General features: G+C 37.7%; 1 protein-coding gene and 1 long non-coding RNA gene across 8 annotated transcripts in view; both read left to right on the forward strand.

The window, feature by feature from the left end:
- The window catches only part of LOC138134508 (bone morphogenetic protein 1), a 56,779-nt gene that overhangs the window by 16,790 nt on the left and 27,157 nt on the right, over positions 1 to 12,832 (forward strand). For all 7 annotated transcript variants that reach the window (XM_069052818.1, XM_069052814.1, XM_069052819.1 and 4 more), the window contains exon 3: positions 8,177 to 8,272. In XM_069052818.1, the coding sequence (XP_068908919.1) occupies positions 8,185 to 8,272 (88 nt within the window). In that variant the 5' untranslated portion in view covers positions 8,177 to 8,184. The remainder of the gene's footprint in view (positions 1 to 8,176; positions 8,273 to 12,832) is intronic.
- On the forward strand, positions 8,280 to 11,832 carry LOC138134545 (uncharacterized). The gene is made up of 2 exons (XR_011160755.1): positions 8,280 to 8,912; positions 8,962 to 11,832. It is a non-coding gene; the product is annotated as an uncharacterized lncRNA (long non-coding RNA).

Raw genomic sequence — 12,832 nt, forward strand, 5'->3', positions numbered from 1 at the left:
TTCGTTATCAATGGATGTGTAAACACCATCGAAAGTCAAGCCTTCGATTGTGAAATTTTATCTGTAACGTTAGGAGAAATCTGCTTGACATTAAATTCGTTTGATTTCGCAATTTGAACAGGCCTGTCCGAAGGTTCGATGAAAAGGGGTAAATCCGTCACCGCAAACAAGTCGGCTTAAAGCGCGCTCCGTTAATAAAAATGGTAGTTAAAGCTCCGTAATGAGCTTAACTCCAACTAGTCAGGTGTTGATTCTCCGCCAGAGCGTAACGAATTTAAGTCGCGTCGTCAAACTAAATTAGGAAAACATGGAATGTAAACGAGGTTATAATGATATGGTGATTTTTGCATTTTTATTCATTATTCCAGTTTTGCGAGAGCGTCATGTTGTTGAAGGAGAGGGCAGGTTGCGAGCCTCTTGGAATATCTTAACGCGTTTTTAAATATGGCTATTATTATATGATCTATCATCATCTTGAACTTATCTTCTTTTCGAGTCTTTCGAAGTGGGTTCTTCTCGTCTCATCCGATACTGCACTTCGGCTTTAAAAGTTCGCCTTTTTTAAAGGCCATTGTTTATTGACAGTGACGGATTACTCTGGTAATGGAAAAATTGACTGGTCGCGGGGGGCAATTGTCTTTCGATTGAATAATTGATTGACTTCTAATTTCAAGGATTCGGTACAACAGCAAAGTTAACAGTTATTCATTTTGCTACCCCGTAGTGTTTCAAATTTCGGTACAAACTCAAACAACTCTCGGTTATCTTTTTTCTATTGTTCCAAGCAATTAGTCAAAAAATATATGAACTCAAAGTGTCTGCATAAAAGTAACGGGTCCTTAAATAGTCATCTAATAAATCCCACATTTTTTTTTGACATAAAACTCGAAATAAAAGTTATTTTATCTTTTGTATTAAAGTTTTTATGACACAACTTAATAACTTTCTGTTGAAGACAAACGACTCACGATAAGCTTTGATTTCTGACAACATTGTTGCTGCCTCTTTCTCTTTCCTGTTAAAAACATCATCGACGTGATGATGGTAATTGGTACGGTACAGAGACAATTATTTGTCGCTTCATTCTAAATAATTTTTGGTCAATCTTACATACCGGGAGCGAGCTCTCTCTAGTTAGAGCTGAAGAAGCTATTATCATTTTATTGGTTGGATAATTTGTGTTCGAGTTACCTTGAGACGTCGATCTGACGTCCAATCTACAATCCAAACAACTTTATTATTCCTTTCCTTTTATTCTGCCCTGTTACAACTTTTTTATCGTCTAGACAAATAGCAAGTATCTGCATTCTGACCAGCGCTTTTTTTACCATCCATTGTCTCGAGTCGTAAATATCCCAGGAAAACTCAACATCAGGGCGAGACATTATTTAAAGCGCTTCCAAAAATACCTATGTACTTCCTCTCCTGCAGTCCTTCGTTATTGGTTTGAATTTCGAAGATTCAATCAGCGGAACGCCGCCTCTTTTAAAAATACTTTAAATTTAATAGAATCAACGACAAGTTGCTTTGATTAGGAATCAAGAAGCGTGCCCGGGAATTCGGTAATTGAATTTATCACTTCGATTCGCCACTAGATGGAGAGGCGGATGTTGGGATCACTTGTAAATAAGAGGTATCCGTATAATCCCGCTCTTTGTGCCTCTGGCTGCGAGGTCCTGCGGCGTGCTTTTTAAACGACGGAGGGTATTAATGCAGGCTTTTTGAATAACGGCCTACCTGCGTACCCACCGAAAATTAATTAACCTCTTAATTGTATTCATAGCTTTATTTGTTACACAGGTTCGGTCAACATTCTCACAGAAATCTCCGATAAGATCGCGTTTTCGGAGCTTCCTAAACACAATAAGACCTTTGTCCCAATTATTCGTGAATCTAACGAAAATCATGTTTGGGGCGTCGTCACGAGATTGCGGTTATTAATTTTTTTTGTACTTTTTATATTGACCGAGCTGTAGGAGTTTGGCTTTGTAATCCGGCGACAGAAGGGGAAGCTTCCGATTAATTTATACAAAAATAATTAAGTTTGGTGTCACAGCGATCGTTTTTCTTTACGGATCCTTCATTAAAAAATATCGTTTCAATGTTTAAAAGTAATTTCCCCTATGATAAAGGGACAAAATTAAAAGGTCGCCGCCAAGATTGATGTTCATAATAAAGTAAAAGAATATACACCCATGTGATATTTAAGCGGCAATTTTTCCACTGTTAAAAACACTTTCTAGCCGGTTCCGCAAACTTCATAAATGTTTTATTAGGGCGTGCTTAGCAATCACGTTTTCTTCATTCCGCCAAGTCGAAAGAAATTTCTCCAGATCTGGGAATTTCCGTTTCTTATCAATTCATATTTAAACTGGGCGGATAGTCGAGTTTAATTAGAATCGAGAAAATCTAACAGAGCCGTGTAGTAACTTGACTTTGGAGATAATATATAGGAGTGTTGGCAGTGGTTCAAATCGTAAATTAGTTCCTTAATAGAAATGTTCATCCGTAATGACAGATTCTTGAAAAGTCAGCGTTTTCGATGCTTATCGGGTAATTATAACGAAAACCTTAATTTTTTTCCAATCAGTAAAGACATTTTAAATGACAGTACTTTCACTGTTTTATTAAGTCGTTGATAAGAACTCCTGATTACTGATTAAAAAAACGTTTTGGATGTGAATTGTCAAACTCAAGGCCGCTAAAACTTATGATTGAACTGTACGTTAATGAGATCTGTCATAAATTCCAAATACCTTATTGGCGCGCCTAGTTACTTTGGTTGGTAGTGCCAACCCGACGACAAGTCCCCAATTCACATCTATAACGTTCCGACAGGAGTAAAAGTTCTTCGAAAATTTTACTTTAGTGAGTCGTTTTTAAGACAGAAACCCGTTATGCATGAACGTGAAAAGATATTACATATTTTTTACTGTTATTAAAATGACTTTAACCTTCAACAATATAATGTCTTGTTGATTTTCAATACGAATTTTACTGCACCACTATTGAAATAAACTGTGGATATGATATTCCCATTTCGTCAGTATGTAGGTCAAGTTAAGATGGAACACAATACGATTGCAATAAGACTCACGTTAAGTTGGGTAAACACAAGGTTATGAAATTGGGAGAGTTCCAATAAAAATTTTGTGAGTCTTGAAATAAATGCATGTTCCTGGTTATGTAGGGTAGGAACAAGTTTGATCCAATTAAATACATAAATGCAAGAGATAACCCAAGGATGTGATAGAAGTTTTGATTATTATTTACATTACATTAGAAAAATTTCAAAGAAATCGAGAAAGTCGATCGACATTTGCTGCGAAGTTTTGTCAACGTTTCAGTTTTTTTCTTTCAAATCACGTTTATCTCAGGTGATATCATCGAGAGCTTTCTCAAGTGAGGATTGTTATTTATTTATTTGTTTGGAAAATTCGGTGCTAAACAAATTCTTTTCGTCGGCGTCGAATTTGCATGAAGGCTGTTTTTCAACTGCAATCATTTAAGAAAATATTTACATAAAAACGAACAGCCGTCGTCGGCAATCAGGGGTGAAAAGGCGCCTTCCAACAAGACGTATCGGAAAAGCAAACTATAAACAACAAACAGTTGTTGCGGCAATAAAAGCCTTCGGTTTTCGTTAAGCTCGTCTCTTGGAAGAGCTTTCAAATAGCGAACATGGATCGACAGCTTTCGCTAATATAAAACATAAAGGGCATCATTAGCCAAGGCCGAGATAACAGATCTAGACTACATATAAAGTGCATTACCGGCCGTAACCGTATCGGAGTTGGCGGTGAATGGCCCAAATGGGGCGTGGTAGAGCGTCGCGGCGCCGGCGCCACCAACAGACAAAGAGAGCGTCCTACTAATGATACACTACCACATTAACACCGCTCCGATCGTGGGTCATCACCCCTGATGGGCGCGTTTTGGTTTCACCCACCCAAAAGAATTATTATCTTTAGGTCGTCATTGCTTACTTTGACTCATTTAACAATTCCTTAAGCACGCTCGGTCACCACTCAGACGGCCCATTTACCGTCGGTCCATGCATACTCTTTTTTATCTTCGATTCTCGAGGAACCTTAATCGATTCTTTTGGTTGATACAGTTGTTGTTTTTTTTTTTCAGGTTAGTTTAACAAATGCAGTCTAAGTCAAAATGAGAGGACGACTAGTTCTAATCCGTCTCACCACTGCGCTGACAACTCTGTGTGCATTTCTTGAAAAAATTTAGACGTACAGTGATATAAAGGGAGCTCAAACGAAAAAGCTCTCTAAGTGGACCCTAAAAAATTTAATTACCCCACTGTTCATAAACCCGAAAAGTGGACCATTATTCTAGTGCAACTTTATTTATTTTAATTAAGATCGTAAAATTTATTGACCATCAGATTTGTAATCCAGTGAATGGTGGTCGAGGCCTATAAAGAATCTTTTAATTTGTCCCCTTCGATGCAATTTTTGTAACATGTGATAAAAGTTGGAATAAAAAATATATGACCTGTAAAATATTTATTTTTACTTAGTGATAAAGTTTATTGATGATTATTTCTATAAATGGATTACTATCAAAAGTAATAATTTCGATGGAGCTTCACTGTGGTCCTTTAAAATGTGTCTTCAGTTTTATTATGCACACACCTTTTATCGCTGTCCAAGTTTTATTGGTACTTCCGAGCTTTTTAACGGTTATATGCGATACAATCTTTGACCGTGTTTTATGTAAAAATGAGCCAAAACATACGTTTCATAATTTACGATCGACGTACCCCTGCTTCAACTAAAAAAAAAAACAACACATTTTTACTACTCGAAAACCAATTATCGTCAATAAATGTTTTTAATTGCCAAATCTAGCGGCACTCTGCCACAATTTCCTGGCAAGTAATTAATTTTAAAGCACGGTGATTCCACGCTATTAAAACCGATCAATCGGTTGATTATGGGAGTCTTTTGTGCTTTTAAATTGATTGTTGCCGAATGAATTGCTTTATCATGATCGTTGACGAATCAATTTTACATTTTGCGAAGTGTAGCTTATTTGATTTTTCATCGAGGGACCATAAAAACATGTTAATTTCAATCCGATCGGCCATTTGATGGAAGGATAATATTCGAAATTGAAATTCAATGCGGAACGTAGTTTTTGTTTCATCGCACCATTTCAGCCGACGGCAAATTAAAATATATAGAGTCAGTCGGGGTAATGACGGACCGTTCAAAAAGGGTACAAATCGGCAGCATCGACAAAAATATTTTTTAAATGTTTATTGATTACATTTTGCAGTCAGTGAGGTTTGGATTTATTCAAAATTTTCTCAATTTTCTATATCGTGTCGTGTTTATTGCGCTTTGTCTAAGTTTTGTTTACGTGGTTTAGATTTTTACTAAAACTGCACCAGAAAATTGTTGAAAGCATCGTAATTAAAACTGTAACGGTTGCAATGTTTTCCCGGGGCATCCACCATTATTTATACAGCCAACTGCGGCAAAATGTTTTATTAACATTTTTAATTTGTTAAGAGGTTATTGTCAAGTGGTGATGTACGATGCTCGTATGTGCCAGTTTGTTTTATCCTTTTTAAAATGTATTATTAACGATTCAAGAAAAGAACGCCCAGTAGAGAGAGCCAGTTAAAAATCATTTTTTTGTTTTCATTTTGTTTGAAGGAATCGTGAAATTTCCTTTCCATTTGTTTATTAATTTAATTTGAGAATTAAAGACGTTCTCCACTTGCTTTTGGCTATCCCCTGGTGGTTAGACAACCAAGCGAACGCGCCTACCCTTGCAATGTTTACGATTCCACGCGATATCTTCGTCGAGAGGTGTGGTCCGAACAAAAAGTGGTAGCACGAATCAAGAGATGGCGCGAGGTATGTTATACAAGAGTACCACCTCTCGGGATTCCGCCAAACTTGATAAACCTTATTGATCTACGAGGAGCCGGAGACGTCCTTTTAAAGGACGTTTTGCAGGATCGGATTTACGGGTTTTTTCCGTTATCTGTGACGGTTACGCCCATCCTCGCGCGGATCGCCACCTGCAAGCCGTAAACATAAAAATTTCGCCTTTCGCCTCATTGATATCCGATAAAACAGTTTTATTAATATTTTTATAACTGCGTTATTGGTACGGCGGTCGTATTTTTTTTAATAAGTGCGTCCTGCAATCGGGATTACGGTTACGTCAATCGATGGATGACCCAATTTAATTTGCCACAATATTCTGTACATTAAGCTATTGTGTCATTGCTAGATGGCAGTACCTCAGTCTCTAACCGAATTAACTTCGTTAGGCGAGAAATGGAAGGGCACGTCTGTCATATTTTATTCTATCAATGAATTATCGTCCCTCTTTGTCTCTTTACATTAAGACTTTAATGAAACCTCCGCGTTGCGAAAATTAAAATCACTTATTCCATTAACATTATTTTTGTCATCTGTGTATCTTCACTCCGAGTATTTACACTGAAGTTTTATTTTCTCGGAGAGTCGAAAGTTTCATGTTCGTAATTGACAAAGTTTCTTTGCCCTAACACTATTAGTTCGCAGGTTAGAAAATTGTTAGATAAAACTTGGCTATCAGTTTTATTTCGGTGGAAAGTTTGCTTTCTTTGTTTCACGAACTCCCTAAACTTAGTTATCAAAATAAATCCCCGGATTTAAAAAGAGAATGCCCTCACTCATTTTCAAATGAAGCCGGTAATTTTATTTTATGGGACTAATTCCATTAATGTCCTAACTTTTCAAAAACTGGTTCACTTTGATTGTCTTAAATCAACGTCGAATCTATCTCTATTGAAATTCGGAATTACCGAATTACCCTTTTTATTTTCTAAACGAAAAAGTTAAGTACTATTTTATGTCGAATTTTACGACCTGGCTCATACGTTTCAGCTCGCGAACGTTTCAATTAATCATTTAATCAATTTGCCTGGATATTTGCTTTATTTGTTTACAAAACTCACAAATCTGTACATAAAAGTCAATAATGTTGTGATGATTGTTAAAACATTTCATGGATTTTTTCTTGACGCGAAACTCGATTAGTTCAGGTCGACTAAATATTTTCATCGTGATTACGTTGATGATCACAACTATCTTATCGCACTAAATTCATCCATGTTGTAAACTTTCTCTTAGTTTTTGGAAAACCGGAGATATTTATGTAAATTGGGTTTGTATCAAAACTGATAACTCGCACGCAGGGACCACTTATCACAGTTTAAGCACAATAAATTTTAGGACTTTTTCGCTCGTTCTCTCTCTCTCTCGTACAAGCGGTCAATTAACTTTTATTTTGTGATCAACTTTTGAAATATTCTCTTGTTTGTAATCGTTACAACTTCGGACACTCGAAGAGCTTTCATCGTTATTGGTAGATGTGAGCGAGATCTTATGAAAATCAGTTGGTGAAAATTAACGATGGCCACGTAAATAGGTATAACGTTTAAATCGATTATGAACCACTGACCTACCACCTCCGTGATTGACGTCGTCGTTTTATGCTTTCAATCTGTCAGCTGCATAATTAAAAAGCATTAAACAACTCGTGTCGACCTTAACTTAATCAATCTCGAAGGGTGTTAAAGTTATAATTTGATTTTTTTCCTTTTGCTTTCTTAAACACATTGACAAGTTAATTACTTTTGACACACCCCATACTTTTCCACGTAGTTTCGTATTGAAACGATCCGTTCGTTCTTGAACTTTTTGAAACAAATCTGGTTTGTTGTAAATCGTACGAGACACATCGCCGAAAAAACGAAAAGCGACTAGGTACAATTTAAACTTAAAATTTACGATCTCTTCTTTCAAATAGAAATCCTGTTTATATATTGTTCGAGTTGAAATTGAACTCTCCCTTGTCCAATATTTGTGTTGTATTTTCAGAAGGAGCAGATGGTGTCGATGTGATAATTCACGTCGACGACGACGTGTCGTCTATCCAATTATTTAATTTCGTGGTTTATCAAAAATGACTGTGTGCCGGTATTAAACGCACATTCGGTCCGCCCGTTAATGAATAAATTATGCGGAAATACGTTGCGCACCCTATTGATTGAAATTAATAGCTCCAAAAACTGTCCCCGTCCAACTCGTCGTAAATTAATTGATAAATTATGACCGCTGGCAACACGTTGTAACGTTTGTTGGACGTTTTTCAGGACACAGTATGGCCCCAGCACACCGGCACACCTCAGGGAGAAGTCTTGTTCTGTCGATCCTCTGCCTCCAAGCTATATGTCTTCAGGTTACCAGTGGTGAGTAATTAATCAACAACACTTCCGCTACTATGATTATGTAATCAGTTATACACTCCCTGGGTATCAATTTATTTTTCAGTGTTTAATCCAAGCAACAAAAAAATATACCACGAAAAAATAATTTGAGCCGTTGTTGACGCGTATGAAAGACGCTAAACGAAGATAAAACCGTGTACAGGTGCTGTCCGGCTTTTCTCATACAAAAGAACACCCTTCCTCGCCTATTTTGAACACCCCTATCCCGACTCTTGCTCTTTTAAAAATCTGTTTCGGTCGAGGATGCACAACTTTTATCATGTTATCGGTGCTTTGAATGCTTCATACCTTGTTATCTGAATGTTGCAAATAGGGATGAAATCAGTCGTTCGCCGCATCATCATGTTTCACTTCAACACATGGAAGCAGCGGTTTTACCAAATATGGACGCTGGAACGGTTGCAGCAAAAATTGATCACGAGATTTCATTTGAAATAACAGGTTAAAAACAAAATTTTCACAATATCAGCAGAATGAAAAATAATACGTAACGCCACTAGAATAATTGTGTCAGCTCAACTGGTTATTGTGGTTCTGCTACACAAAAGATGTCCCGATAGATTAAAGATTTTCATTGCTTTCTGATATCCGATTAAAGAGGGTAAGCGATATTTCCTCAGAGAGAATTACACGACATAAGCTTATTACAGGCGTACTATTCTGCAGCCCCCGGCTTTACTTTGCCCAACCCCTTTTCTTGATATCATTAGACTTAAAAGCAGTGATCTGTCGTCTATATGGAGATACAGCCCGGCTTGTACAATATGTTTAGGTAAATCGTTTACATATATCATGAATATGAACGACAAGGGACTTTAAATATGTCCTTGTGCCACCCCGTCATGAATATTTAAACAAGTTAATATTATTTTTGAGCACACAGGGTCGTCTAGAACTCCAGGACGAACATCTAAAATTTACACATGCTAATCAACAATTGATTTGAATCTACAAAAAAGAAACAACACAGTTGTAACGATGACGTGGAGTTTGAGGACGTTTGGTTAGCTTTGCAAGTTCTGTTAACATAACACAACATCTTAATTGGCATTTTATAATATCTGTAGGTGATTGATAGATAATCTCTTCCGGTCAGATCATCATGTCATTATTAATTCAGCTCGAAAATTGTAGTTATCGTCGTATCTTGTATAATTTCTTTTTCGCTGCGAGATCGATGGCGCCACCATGCGTTTTAGTTCGCGACTCTCCTTCGCAATCTTCGCATATAAAACCTCAATCCCGGTCTTGCAGATTGCATCGGGCAATTAGTTCCGAACCGTCGACAATGGGGCGTCGTATGATTAGAACTATCTGAAAGAAATTTATGGTGACAGTGGGAGAAGTGGCGTGCAATCTTCCCTGGATCTCGTGTGCGCGGATTCACCCACCCCACTAAGAGGTGGCGTGACTGCGCTTTAACAAGTCTCTTAAGGTCGGGAGCGGCGTCTCCCCGGACCGCCGCGCTATACTACGAACCGATAAAGTGGTGACGTCAATATGTGCCCCCTTGCAAATCCACGCTTGTAATCCTCCAGTCTTACACAGTGCTCGCGCTGAAGACGCGCATTCAGAAGCGCCCTAGCTTTGGCCGCAAAAGGAAATCTTGAGTGTAATTACTGTCAGTTGCGCCACATAAACGAACTCTTGAGGGAGAGCCGAAATGACGAACGATCCAAACGTCGTCGAGAGAGGAAAACGCCGACTTACTTCTTGCACACCTGCACCTTCATTTTTAACAATTCAATGAAACAATTTCCTTCACAAAATTTACCTAGACACGTTGAAACAACTTTTTTTTTCAAACGATTTTGACTTTTTATTGCCTGTTACCTCCATTAACATTTAAAATTAAATTATGGATAGTAATTATACACAAAGCGTAGATTTAAGTAACATCAATGAACGGCACTTGAAAGGAAGTGACGTCAAAAGGAAATAGAAATTTAAAATGTCTGAAAGAGGCTTTGGAGGTGGAGACTAAGAAAACTTGGCTAGTTCGTAGTGACTCAGCGTGAAATAATTTCGATTGAATACATTTAATTTGAAAGAGGGTAATCGTTTTCTGAAAGAAAACTAGCTGACTCTACAGAGATATTCCCAAGAGCTAATTTAAAGAAAACTAAGAACTGTCCAGACTGCAGAAGACGAACTAATACATTAAAAACGAATCCATTTTTTCTGGTCTGATTTACTTTTGAAAAAAAATAAGATCAATTGTTCTTTTTGTCTATCGTAATGAAAGTGGCACTTTTTACACGCAAAATCGTAGTGAAAGTAGTACTTTTTTACACGAAAAAATCGTAGTTAAAGTGGTACTTTTTTGCATCATTTTACATCTCTTTGGAGATGATTGTCAAAGCATACCTATTTTTTTTTTTGGTAATTTTTCATAAATCCTTTTAGACCAAATTTCTCAACTTTTTTCGAGATGCAAAAAAATAGTGTGTACAACACGTTATGAAAGCCTCTTTTTTTCACTTATTTGCTTGATTAATCTGCAAATTCGTGAAAAAAAGTATGACTTTTATAACTAGTTGTGTTTATTCTTTCCTACGTAAGAAATAGATAGATGTGGCAAACAAGAGCCTAGAAAAATTTAATGAAGGTCGTGGGTTTGAAGAAAGAAGGTGGAGTCGCTGATAAATTGAGATGTATTTTTTTGTTTTTCTTTGTAATGATATTTATGAATGATTGTTGGCGGAAGGAAGAAAGTGAAAGGTAAAATGGTTGGCATGAATGATTTTTGTAAATCCAGTCTGGATGTCGGTGTTTCATCCCACGGTGGAGATACGCGTGGGTTGCGGTCCCATCCCGTAGAAAGTTATGTCGTGTTTTATCTGTGCACATACCCGATCCGGCGTTATTTGATTTTCATGGTTTATTGCCGAATCAGCTGTACAGGGTTTCGCCAGTAAAGGCCCGCCATAAACCGTACGAATCGGATTTTTGATCGGCCCGGCAACGTCGTCACCGTCGGCCCCAGGCTTGTAACTTCGGCCAAGGGCCGTCGAATCAATATTTCATCCCTGTGAGGGCGCGCGGGTAGCCGGCGTGGCGGTGGCGCTCCACCGCCGCCAGTAACCGTCAGACCAACACGCAACATGGTGGCCGTCGCGATCTGCTGCATCCTCGTGCTGCTCGCCGTGTTCATTGTGATCATCATCGTCGTCGGCCAGAGCATCGGGGGACCGAGGACGTAAGAGCGAACGCTCTTCTCCACTAAGTCTTCCCCGTCCTCGCGAAATGTCTTTCACAAGGACTCGAAGTGATGCTCACGGTGGAGATGGTGTTGTGATATAGAGACCGTTGTCGTTATTTGCTGTTGTCGCTGTCGTATCTGTGTTAACCGATCTAGTGGCTTACCTCTTAGGACGTCTAGGATCTCGACAATAGATGATGAGTACCTCGAGAAATTATCACCACAAGTAGACCATGTACCAAGAGAGAAGTTTGGTCGTTTGTAAATTTTATATTTGTATTCATTGACGACAATGAAGAAATAAAACTATTTTATAGTATGCGAAGTGTATTTTTATTGCAGTTTTTATCGACTGTTTGCCGATTTTAACATCATTCCTATACGGCTCATTTCTCCTCTCCATCCCCTACTCCCATGTGATTGAAACTAAATTATTCCTGGATGTCACTGTTCTGGCTCAACTCTATCGATTCACCAAAAATTGTTTGTTTCGTCATGTGAAACATTAAATTTTCAATCGCTCTAGACCCCATTCTAGATCTCTAATATAATAAGCACAGACAGCGGTAATCTTTTACTGGATCAGAACCTTCCCCAAGGAAATTAAGCTTAAAATAATCGACTATATTGGGCTTCACCGTTTCTATTTATAGAACTTTCTATATCTGGGAGACACCTTATTCACATTTTTTTTTGTTTACTTTGCATTATTTAACACCTTTCGTTTCGTCAACGTCTAATATTTTATTTCACTTGCACCTGTCTGTTCACCTAGACTTTGCATGTCCGCTTTTCAATATTCCTTTGAACTTTGAGTTTCAATCAAAACACATTTCGAAGAATCATGAACGGTTTACGTTCTAAACAAATCACTTTAAATATTTTTGATAGCCACCTGTTCTATTAATCATCTTCACTTTTCACGTACACGATTTTGCCGACAATCGGAAAATTATGATTAAGAGTGTGCAAACATCAAAAGCTAGGCTTTCTGTTGGGTTACCATTATCCATTTAAGTTAGCTTAGTCAAGAGTAAAAATCAACAACCCCTAACCTTTTGAGCTCCCCGACACTCGAGTCCTAAGGTAACAACGTAAATGCAGGGTGGATTTTGTTTCATTCCATGGGATCTCATCAGTTAAATGTAAAGGTTACATGATTATTTATTTATCTTTTAAACTAAAAGTACCGATGAGTTTATTTGCATTCGTCATAAAACTGTTGAATTATTACAAAGCAACAGGTTGCTGTTGTTTCGATTTCACTGATTAAAAGTTGTTTAATTATATTAAATAACGTAATGCTGGAGATGACGCAC

Source organism: Tenebrio molitor, chromosome 7 (assembly GCF_963966145.1).
Source record: "Tenebrio molitor chromosome 7, icTenMoli1.1, whole genome shotgun sequence".
Lineage (NCBI taxonomy): Eukaryota > Metazoa > Arthropoda > Insecta > Coleoptera > Tenebrionidae > Tenebrio > Tenebrio molitor.